The 10344-nt window shown below is 61.8% G+C and overlaps 2 protein-coding genes across 4 annotated transcripts; both read left to right on the plus strand.

The window, feature by feature from the left end:
* The first annotated feature begins 35 nt into the window (after nucleotides 1–35).
* FOXRED1 (FAD dependent oxidoreductase domain containing 1) lies at nucleotides 36–3087 on the plus strand. Of its 3 annotated transcripts, XM_062594520.1 has the most exons (12): nucleotides 36–171; nucleotides 826–1055; nucleotides 1147–1257; nucleotides 1338–1456; nucleotides 1536–1630; nucleotides 1741–1842; nucleotides 1931–2010; nucleotides 2109–2257; nucleotides 2346–2475; nucleotides 2567–2671; nucleotides 2759–2815; nucleotides 2971–3087. In XM_062594520.1, exons 1-12 carry the CDS (start codon nucleotides 36–38, stop codon nucleotides 3067–3069), a joined length of 1413 nt encoding a protein of 470 aa, XP_062450504.1. In that variant the 3' UTR covers nucleotides 3070–3087. The 3 variants fall into 3 exon arrangements, with proteins under 3 accessions (XP_062450504.1, XP_062450503.1, XP_062450505.1); XM_062594519.1 differs by having other exon boundaries at nucleotides 2759–3087; XM_062594521.1 differs by having other exon boundaries at nucleotides 104–171; nucleotides 930–1055; nucleotides 2759–3087.
* A 534-nt stretch (nucleotides 3088–3621) lies between these two features.
* Nucleotides 3622–10337, plus strand: EI24 (EI24 autophagy associated transmembrane protein). The gene is made up of 11 exons (XM_062594487.1): nucleotides 3622–3676; nucleotides 3927–4089; nucleotides 5107–5252; nucleotides 6765–6825; nucleotides 7509–7575; nucleotides 8187–8311; nucleotides 8434–8553; nucleotides 8644–8755; nucleotides 9084–9195; nucleotides 9432–9506; nucleotides 9699–10337. The coding sequence occupies exons 2-11, from the start codon at nucleotides 4048–4050 to the stop codon at nucleotides 9859–9861; spliced, it is 1023 nt and encodes a 340-aa protein (XP_062450471.1). The 5' UTR covers nucleotides 3622–3676; nucleotides 3927–4047; the 3' UTR covers nucleotides 9862–10337.
* Nucleotides 10338–10344: the final 7 nt, after the last annotated feature.

Raw genomic sequence — 10344 nt, forward strand, 5'->3', positions numbered from 1 at the left:
GTGGCGTGGCGGCGGAGGGGGCGTGGCCAGGCCGCATGCTGCGCGCGGGGCGCTGCGGGCGAGCGCTGCGCCCGCGGGGTGGTGGGGGGGCGGCGGCGGGGGGGACCCCGCGCTGGCTCCGCCGCCTCCTCCGCACCGCGCCCCCCCGCCGGGCCTCCGACCTGCTGGGCGGTGAGTGGTGCCGGGGGGGGGGCACAGGGGGCTGGGAGGGGGTCTCTGGGGTAATGGGGAGGGCGCTGGGGGGGGGGGCGGGATGATCACGGGAGCTGGGGGGGTCACTGGGCGCGGTGGGGGGGGCACTGAGCATGGGGGAGCAATGGGGGATCGGGGAGGATCGGGGACCGGGGGAGGTCACTGGGCGATCGAGGGCCTTGGGGGGGGTTGGGAACCTCTTGCGGGGGGGGGGCACTGGGGACTGAGGTCCTTGGTGGGGCTGGGGACCTAGAGGGAGTCACTGGGGGGATTGGGGCCCTGGGGGTGGGCCTGGGGACCTGCAAGGGGGCATTGGGGACCCAAGGGGACACAAGAGTCCTGGGAGGCACTGGAGGGTTGGGGATCAGGGGTCCTAGGGGGGCACTGGGGATGGGAGGGGGCATTGGGGCCCTGGGGGGGGGGCTCTTGGAGGATCAGAGGTCCTTGGAGGGTCATTGGGGATGGGGAGGGTCACTGGGGACCTGGGGGGCTCTTGGAGGATCGGGGGTCCTTGGGGACCTAGAGGGTGCACAGAGGGATCGCGGGAGCACTGGGGCCCGGGGTGCGTGTGTGTTGGGGGGGAGTCCCTGGTCCCCCAGGACAGCCGGCAGCCCCCCGCGGTGCACCCCACAGTGCTGGGGCGGGCGCTGGGGCAGCTGGGGCAGGGGCTGCGGGAGCAGCTGCCGGGCGGGAGCTGGGAGCCGCTGGAGCGCGGGCAGCGCCTGCCCCCGGAACAGGCCGACGTGCTGGTGGTGGGGGGCGGCGTGCTGGGCTGGTCCGTCGCCTACTGGCTGAAGGCCCTGGAGGGGGCCCACCGGTGGCAGCAGGGCATGCGGGTGCTGGTGGTGGAGCGCGACCCCACGGTGAGTGCCCCACGGGTTCGGCGGGGGGGGGGGGGGCGGGAAGGGGGAGACCCCCCCCCCCGACTCCTCCACCGGCCGCCTCTCCCTGCAGTACGCCCGGGCCTCCTCCGTGCTCTCCATTGGGGGCATCCGGCAGCAGTTCTCCCTGCCCGAGAACATCCGCATGTGCCGCTTCTCCGCCGCCTTCCTGCGCACCATCAACGTGAGTCCGGCTGGGCTGGCGGGCAGGGGGGTGGCGGTAGGGGGGTGCTGACCCCACGGTGCTGACGGCTGCCCCGGCAGGAGCACCTCGGGGTGCCGGGTGAGCCGGCCATCGACCTGCAGTTCAACCCCTCGGGCTACCTGTTCCTGGCCTCCGAGCAGGGCGCCGCCACGCTGCAGGAGAACGTGCGGCTGCAGAGGTAGGACCCGGCGGCGCCGGCCCCGCTCCGCGCGCCTCCTCGCCTCCCCGGCCCATCTCCCGCCAGCCTCTCTCCGCAGGGACGAGGGAGCGCACGTGTCCCTCCTCTCGCCCGCCCGCCTCAAGGAGAAGTTCCCCTGGGTGAACGTGGACGGCGTCGCCCTGGCCTCCCACGGTGAGGCGTCCCGTGCGGCTCCGAACCCGGGCGTCCGGAGCCACGGAGCAATCCGCCTGCAATTCCCTGCTCGCTTCCCCCCACCCCCCTCCCTCCTTTCCCCTTTCCAGGCCTGGAGGATGAAGGCTGGTTCGACCCTTGGTCCCTGCTCGGCGCTTTCCGGCGAAAGGCCGTTTCCCTGGGCGTGCACAGCTGCGTCGGCGAGGTGAAATGTAAGCGGGGCCGCGGCGCCGGAGCCCCGCGCCCCGGCCCCAGGGGCGTCCCGGCCGCTTCGCCACGTCCCTGCCTTCCCTTTCCCAGCTTTCGTCACCTCCTCCTCCTCCTCCACGAGCACGGCGACGGGGCGGCCGGAGCCCATGTCCCGCATCAGATACGTCAACGTAAGTCGTCCCCGCGGTCCGTCCGTCCCCCCCAAACCCGCCGCAGCTCCGGCTTTTCTGCCCCGCGCTCCCGGCGTTCCCCGCTTCCCGCTCCGTAGGTGCACATGCCCGACAGCAGGGAATACCAGCCCGTGGCCTGCGCCCTCGTGGTCAACGCCGCCGGCGCCTGGGCCGGCCACCTGGCCGACCTGGCCGTGCCGCCGGGCGCCGAGCCGCCGCCCCGGCTCCCCGTGGAGCCCCGCAAAAGGTGGGAACCGCCTGGAGGCCTCAGTGGGGTCCCGAAAACGGCTGCCCCCCACCCCAAAAATCCCAGAGCCTTTCCCCGCCGCCGGCAGGTTCGTCTACGTGTGGCACTGCCCCGACGGGCCCGGCTTGGACTGTCCGCTGCTCGTCGACACCTCCGGCGCCTACTTCCGTCGCGAAGGCATCGCCGGCAACTACCTGGGGGGCATCAGCCCCAGTGAGGTGGGGGGCGGCCACGATGGCAGCCGGTGTGTTTTTATTTTATTTATTTATTTTCCCCCCACTCCATTTTTAAGCCTCTGTTGTTCTGCAGGAGGAAGAGCCAGACATTGGGGACCTAGAGGTGGACCATGGCTTCTTCCAGGACAAATTGTGGCCCAAGCTCGCCCACCGGGTGCCCGTCTTTGCCTCCCTGAAGGTGACAGGCTCCCCGGGGTGGGGGGACCTGTTTTTTGGGGGGGATTTTTTTTTTAATTTGCAAGCTGAGGGCTGCTGCGTCGGGCAGGTGAAGAGCGCCTGGGCCGGCTACTACGACTACAACACCTTCGACCAGAACGCGGTGGTGGGCCCCCACCCGCGGGTGGAGAACCTCTTCGTGGTGGCGGGCTTCAGCGGGCACGGGCTGCAGCAGGCGCCGGCCGCCGGGCGCGCCGTGGCCGAGCTCGTGCTGAAGGGCCGCTTCGAGAGCATCGACCTGCGGCGCTTCTCCTTCGACAGGATCCCGGCCGGCGAACCGCTCCGGGAGAGGAACATCATCTGAGCGCGCCTCCCTCCCCGCCAACCCCACCCCAACACCCGGCTGCCACCCCCCAATAAAGCGGTTGTGCCGGCGCCGCCGCGGCCCCGCATCGTTCCTCGCTGGGGACCAGGGGGAGGGCGCACGCCCCTGTCCCGGCGTGGCGGGCGCCAGGCCTTAGGGCCACCGCCTCCTGCCTGGCCCGCTGCCCCCGGCCCCCTCCCAGTTTGCAGCTGCCCCCCAACAGCCTCCCAGCTGCTCCCAGTGGCCACCAGTGCCGCCCCGCCAGCACCCTCCAGCTCCCCCTAGTGCCCCTAGCTGCACCCAGGACCCTCCAGCTGCACCCAGTGCCACCTCAGCTCCCCCCCCTCGTTGTCCCCAGCTGCACCCAGTGCCCCCAGTTGCCCCCAGCGCCTGCCAGTGCCCCCAGCGCGCTTGCGCGGCGCAGCGCTGCCCACAGGGTCCGCAGGGCGCATGCGCAGCGGGCGGGCGGCGGGGCGAGGAGCGGGATCCGCGCAGGCGCGCTCGAGGCGGCTGGGGCCGGGAGGGGGGGGGGAGGCGGGCGGCGCATGCGCGGCGGGCGGGGGGAAGGGGGCGCATGCGCGGCGCGGGCGGCCGGCGCGCCGCGAGCTGGGCGGCCTGCAGCGCCGAGCGCGGCCCGGGCGCGGCGGCGGCGAGCGGCGCCCGGTGAGTGCGGGGAGGGGGGACGTGGAGCCTCCCCTCACCCCCCCCCCCGAGCATGGGGCAGCCCGCCGCCTGCGGGCGGCGCTGTACGAGCGGCAGGGGCCGCGCCGCGGGTGTAACGAGTGCGTCGGGCCTCAGCCGGCGGCTCCTGGCCTGAAGGCCGGGGGCGCGGGGGGAGCTTTTCCCCTTTCCCGGCGTCTTAACGCTTTAACCCCCCCCCTCCTCCCCCGTGTTTTTTTTTCCACCCTCGCAGGCTCTGTGCATCTCCTGCCTCCACCGCGCCATGCGAGCGCTCCTGCTCCGGCTCCCGCTCCGGCTCCCGCCCTCCCGCCGCGGCTGACGCTGTCGGAAGCGGCGGTGATGAGGCCGGCGAGATGGCTGGCAGCGTGAAAACCTTCCTGCACGACCTCACCAGGGTGAGTCTCTGCGGCCGGCTCACCGGCCCGACCTGGAGAGCCTGGGCCGGAGGGGACCGGGCAAAAAGCCGTCGGAAAAAGATCTGGCCGGGCACTGCCTCGGTCTCTGGGGGATCTCATCCCAGAGCACCGACAGTTTATTCGTGGCCCCGCGAGCTGGCGCCCTGAAAGAACGCGGCACGGGCTTGGGCGTTGTTTTAAAGCGTGGGCGAACGCCCTGAGCTCTGTAATGTTTTGTTTCCTGAGCCTGGTGTGTTGAAGGTAAGTCCTCCTAATCTGTTCTATCCAGGCCCGTCAAAATCAGTCAACAGGCAGTGAAATACATAAACAACAATATACATGCAACAACCAGCTCAGCCTGCTCTTAATTTCAAAAGAAAACACACGTGGGTTAGTGTTTTGCCCAGTGAAGATGCTTCTAGGTAGGTTTTCATGGCTGTTAGGCTTGAGGTGGCGCTTAGGTATTCAGTGGCTCGCATGGGGTGCGTTGCTCCCCTCGCTTTGCCGAGCGTTTTCTAGGATAACGTCCTCCTACGTCGGTGGCCGAGCGTTTCTATGGGTTTCCCAAACGTTCATGAAATGCCACTGAGAAATAACTGTTTTTTGGTAACTTGTATGCTCCCTCGAAGATCTGCGGCGTGGTGGCAGTCCGCTAAAAGGGGGGACAACTCTTCGTGAGGTTTTCACGCCGTCCGTCAAGCAGCGGGTAGCACGGTCCCTGTTCCTAATTCCAGTGTGTCGGGGACGAGCGGCCGCGTGTTTGTGCAGCAGTAGAAGGCTGAACACCAGTCGCTTCGTCGCACTGCTTGCAAATTTATCGTTAAAAAAAGAAAAAGGGTGCTGGAAACGTTTTGAGAGGCATCCTGGTGCCTCGTGTGGATGTGGCCAATGTGCAGGTGTTTTTGAGACAAGAGCCGGTGCTTCTAGGTTACAAATCCGTTGCTGCTCTCCGCTGCGCTCAGGCCTTTCCTAGGAAGCTTCTGACAGGCCAGGGCTGACAGGCTGCTCTCTCCGCAGGGAATTAAGGACTCCATCTGGGGCATATGCACCATCTCCAAGCTGGACGCTCGCATCCAGCAGAAAAGGGAAGAGCAGCGGCGGCGGAGAGCGAACAGCGCCCTCGCCCAGCGCCGGATCCAGGCGGATGAGAGGAAGCAAGAGAAGTGAGTAGAGGGGGTGTTGCAGAGCAGGTGAGGGCAGGGGCAGAGAGGGCTTCTGTCCAGAGCCTTAAAGAGCGCAACATAGTGCAAAACCTCAGCAAGCTGCAAGGATTTGGCAGCGCTCATGCTGGGTTTTTTCCCCCCAAAATATCCATCACACCACAGCAGTTTGCCTCAAAGGGAAGCTGAAGAAATACAGGCCGTTATTTTTGCCTGCGCTCATGAAGCTCTCTCTGAAGATATTTATCAGAAGCATTGGAGACCTGCGAGTGAAGTGTCTGTAGAAGCAGAGCTTTTGAGCCACGTTTGTAGGGAAAACAGTTCATAAACCCAGTTGTACCAAAGCACAAGGGCGATAAATACAGAAATCATCCCATTAAATACACTTTTTTTCCACTCTGCGTAACGAAACTGGAGAGCTCTAGCTCGAGATTAAGACCTTAGCCAGATATTTTTACCATTGTCTGAAAAATAAGAGTATGTAGCTGGTGTGAAATAACGATAGGAGTTTTGTACCCTGGAGGTGTGAAGCTATGTAAATTAAAAGGATTTCTAGGTTTCTTTTTTTCCCCTGCATGCCGACCCTTCCGGGGTACAGCCTTAGTGTCGGTTGCTGTGGGCTCCCGAAAGAAGCAGAAAGAAGCAGCAGAGAGCAGGGCAAAATCTCCTGCATTAGCTCAGCCTTCCCTAAAGCACAGAGGTTCCTGTGGTTTTGTACACTAGCTGCCCTTAAAGAATATTATATATGTGTTTTTTAGGATTTTTAGGATTAAACAGTTATCTCTTGCTATTCTTTTTATGTAACAATTTTCCTAGCTGACTAGGAAAGTCTACTCCAGAGTCCCATGGAGCTGCTTTTGCGCATGTGTCTGTAGACATGCTGCAAAGAGAGAGGAGCCAAAACTGCCTTCAGCCAAAACCACCTCCCCCACAGAAATAAAGCATCCTGAAGAGCCCTAACGGTGTCATAGCAAGAGTGTGAGGAGGGCAAAGCTTCAGGCTTCTGAAAAATGCTTAAAACTCCATTTCTGTGACTTGGCGTTCCACAGATAGGTTGAATTAACCTGGAGCGAAACCATGGATCCTTTGCTGCTCCTTGTGCTCCTTAATACATAGGGATTTTCCATGCAACTCTGTGTTTCTGGGGTTTCTCACACTTGGCTTTTTGTCGTAGTGAATCCCCCAGTCACTCTGAGCCTAAATGGATTAATTCTGCTTTCAACTTTTACTCATTTTCAATGCGCTTTGGGGGGAATTAGTAAAGGTTGAAAGTCTGTCTGATAGAAGTCCACAGAAAGACAAATTGCTGGCTCCAGCATGGCATAAGCACGGACAGCGATGCTGCGCGGACGCGTGCGGTTCAGATAAAAACGTTTGCGCACGTAGGCGTTTCGGAAGGCGTCTGCCGCGTTGAGTACGCGGGACAGAGGCAGGTGTCCGTGCTGCGCGTCGCCTGTTCGGACACCGGTAGCGCAAGGCGTGCATCTCATCCCTATGTATCCTGTTGCTTTCCAGCGAGCCCCGGATAGTGAGCCGGATATTTCAGTGCTGCGCTTGGAACGGAGGCGTGTTCTGGGTAAGCAGCTGTTTCCGTTATTTGCCGCATTAGGCTTTCGGGAGCTGTTTGACTCGCTAGGGAAACCTGCATGTTGAACCCACATTGCTTTCCCGAGTAGTTAAGGCTGCTCTTCAGCTGAATATTCAGCCACCGCCTGCAGTTTTTCCTTCACCACATTGATTATTGATATCTTAGTACATTTTCTCCACTCTGAGCTTACTGCAACTTTATGAGGGTTAATTCTAATGGAGTGGACACATTTCAATTATAAATCGCAGGCTTCGCTTCTCCATGAGACCCTTTCCAGGTGTGAGGAATTGGCATGGAAATGTCAAAAGGAAAGCGTTCAGTTCTAGGTTTTGGTTGCATTTAGGTAGAGCTCCTCGGCGCTCTGTGTTTCTGGGTCATTTCTAACAGCACGGGGAGCAGGCAGCCTGCCTTCGGATCAGCCTCCGCTGCCGCCACACGTGAACCTCGCTGCCTTCGTGTGGAGCCGAGCTATTTACGTGCCGAACACAGGGCTGCCTGTAGCCAGACTGCGGGGCTTTGGGGCTGGCAGCGGCATCGGACGCGGTCGTAGCGCCTTTAGGGGAGCTTCTGCTAGAGATGTAGTGGAGACGCTCGGCTTTCTCAGCGGAGAGGAGCGCAGGAGACGAATGTGCAAAACCTCACCGAGAACCCTTGTTTCTTTTTCCCTGTAGCTTAGCCTCTTTTTGTTTTATCGAGTCTTTATACCTGTACTTCAATCGGTCACGGCGCAGATCATCGGTAAGTACCTTCTCCCGTTGGTACTCTGAAGGGTGCTGCTCCTTGCCCCTCTACGCGGTTCACCTTCCCCGGCCTCGTTTCGGGGGTCGGTGAAACCTCGGAGTGAGCCAAGGCGTCGGGCGAGGTCTCGGGACACGGCCGCTTTGGGTTTCTTGGCGCTAAAAGGAGTCTTGTTTTCTCCTTTCATCGTCGTTTGCGAAAATCAATGGCTTAAAAACCACACTTGGGCTGGGCTAAGCAAAGGTGGTGGTGAACTGCTTAGTGGAAGCTCAGACGGTGGTCCTGCTCACAGGCTGGAGGGGTGATGGCAGTCTGAACCCCGCCGACCCTCTGTGGGTTTTTCCATACGTAACGAGCACAGTTGTTGTTGGACACAGACTATTCTTGCAAGTGAATAAAAAGCAAGGTGGAAACGCGCCTTTAGGGAATAAAAGCTGGAGCCAGAGTGTTTCCTTTGGCTTGACTGCTGGGGTCGGAGGGGAGCTTCACCCTAAAGTAGGGATTGCCGTGCCTACAGGAAATGTTACCGTGGACCGGGCGGGTTTGCGAGGCGAAACGAGGAGGGTCCCGTGCTGCCGTCTGACGTGCTGCTCCCTGTGGGTCTTCTGCAGGCGACCCTTCCTTACATGGCGACGTCTGGTCTTGGCTGGAGTTCATCCTCACCTCCGTTTTCAGTGCCCTCTGGGTCCTTCCCCTGTTCGTGCTCAGTAAGGTGGTCAACGCCATCTGGTTTCAGGTGGGTGACTGCAAACGCGGCCTGCGCCTCAGAGAACCGAGGGGGAATTTCCCGGTTGAGCTCCGAGTAACGTCGTCTCGCCTTCCGTGTTTCCGTGACGCCCATTTCTCTCTCCCTGGCAGGACATTGCCGACCTGGCGTTCGAAGTTTCCGGCAGAAAGCCTCATCCCTTTCCCAGCGTCAGTAAAATCATTGCCGACATGTTGTTTAACCTCTTGCTGCAGGCGCTGTTCCTCATCCAGGTGAGGTTGGCGTGATCAAGCAGCCCACGGCGGCGCGGGCCGCGCTCGCTGCTCGGGCAAGCGCCTCACTCGCCAGTTCTCCTTCCCCAGGGGATGATAGTGAGCCTCTTCCCCATCGACATCGTCGGCCAGCTCGTCGGCCTCCTTCACATGTCGCTGCTCTATTCTCTCTACTGCTTCGAGTACCGCTGGTTTAACAAAGGTGAGCACGGGCTCCGCTCTCGGGGCGGCTCGGCCAGCCTGACGGGGTCGAGGCGCTCCCCGCGCTGGTGGGTTCTGCGCCTCGGTTAACGTCGAGGCGGGGTGAAAGATGCCGATTTTGGGACTCGGCCCGTTCGGTCTTTTGGACAGCAGAGTTATAAGCGTTCCTGTGCTGTTGGAAGCAGAGCGCAGGGAAATGCTTCTCATCCTATTTGTGGGGTTGATCATTTTCTTTCGGCGTAGAAAGAAGCGCCGTGCGCGTCACGAAGGCCCCTTCCCGTCGTGAGACTTTTCCAGCTTCATTTCTGTGGGGTTTTTGTCCTTGCCAGGCATCGAAATGCATCAACGGTTGTCCAACATCGAGAGAAACTGGCCCTATTACTTCGGCTTTGGCTTACCACTGGCTTTTCTCACCGCGATGCAGTCCTCTTACATCATCAGGTGAGCCCTTTGGGGTGGCTTTGGGAGGAGGAGGCGGCGGCGGCGGTAACTTCCACCTCCCAATGCCAAGACCGGACGTTGCACCCCGCTCCGCAGCACCGGAGGCCTTTCCATAGGGAAAGGCGGAAGGGTTTTGCGTGCCGCCGGCGGAGGTTGGGCATCCAGGCCCTCACCGGGGTGTCTCCGCGGCGTCCTCACGCACTCAACCGTACCGCAGCGCCTTTTCTCCCTTGCAGCGGCTGCCTCTTTTCCATTCTTTTCCCCCTGTTCATCATCAGCGCCAACGAAGCGAGGACCCCTGGCAAAACGTAGTAAGTAGTGACCCAGGGGATTCGCACCCGGGCAGTGGTACTGTGGGGCGACCCAGTGTTAAACGGGGAACGCCGAGCGGGAAGAACAGCTTTCCAACGGCTTTCTGTGCCCGCTGGGCGCTGGATTATGGTTTCTTGCTGGCGAGGTGTAAAGGGAAGCGCGGGGGGCTCACAGCCGCTCTTGCCTTGCAGCCACTTCCAGCTGCGCCTCTTCTCCTTGGTGGTTTTCCTCAGCAACCGGCTCTTCCACAAGACCGTTTACCTGCAGTCGGCCCTGGGCGGCGGCGGCTCCACCGAGCGGCTGCTCTCGCCCCAGCCGTCCCCCGCCAAGCACAGGTCTGCCCTGGGGCGCTGAGCCGTCCTGAACCCCCGCCGGACGCTGGGTCCGGCGGGTTTTAAACGAAGCCCATGTTTTTCACGCTGCTGGGACTCCCAGGAAGCCGGCTGCCTCTCCCTTCCCCGCGCTTGGCGCGGGCTTTCCCCACCTCTGGACGGTTTTGTCCACGCTCTTGTTTTCTCCTGTGCCATTCCCACCCCCCCCCCATTTCTTCTGTAGTTCCCGCTGAAAAGTGGTGCCCCGGGGGGGTGCCCATCTCCCACCAGCTCTGTGGCGACCTGGGGCTGCCGCTGGGCGCCCAGGCGGAGAGACGGAGCAGCCGCCTGGCGGAAACAGCCCGGCCCTTGGGCGAGGGCTGATTTTTGTTGTTGATGTTGTTGTTGTTTTACAAACCTCCCGTGGAGCTGAGGGAAAAGCTCTTTCTGAAATCTGCAAAGGGAAATTGCTCAACCGCAAGGACAGGAACTGAAATGGAAACTTAGGAAAACGTTAAATCTGTGG

Source organism: Rhea pennata, chromosome 24 (assembly GCF_028389875.1).
Source record: "Rhea pennata isolate bPtePen1 chromosome 24, bPtePen1.pri, whole genome shotgun sequence".
NCBI classification, from domain to species: Eukaryota; Metazoa; Chordata; class Aves; order Rheiformes; family Rheidae; genus Rhea; species Rhea pennata.

Coding starts and splice junctions, on each gene's coding strand:
- EI24 (XM_062594487.1), top strand. CDS start 4,048: ATGGCTGGCAGCGTGAAAACCTTCCTGCACGACCTCACCAGG. Junction 7,576..8,186: donor GGTCACGGCGCAGATCATCG/GTAAGTACCTTC, acceptor GGTCTTCTGCAG/GCGACCCTTCCTTACATGGC. Junction 9,196..9,431: donor CAGTCCTCTTACATCATCAG/GTGAGCCCTTTG, acceptor TCTCCCTTGCAG/CGGCTGCCTCTTTTCCATTC.
- FOXRED1 (XM_062594519.1), top strand. CDS start 36: ATGCTGCGCGCGGGGCGCTGCGGGCGAGCGCTGCGCCCGCGGGGTGGT. Junction 1,631..1,740: donor CGTCGCCCTGGCCTCCCACG/GTGAGGCGTCCC, acceptor TCCCCTTTCCAG/GCCTGGAGGATGAAGGCTGG. Junction 1,843..1,930: donor CTGCGTCGGCGAGGTGAAAT/GTAAGCGGGGCC, acceptor TCCCTTTCCCAG/CTTTCGTCACCTCCTCCTCC.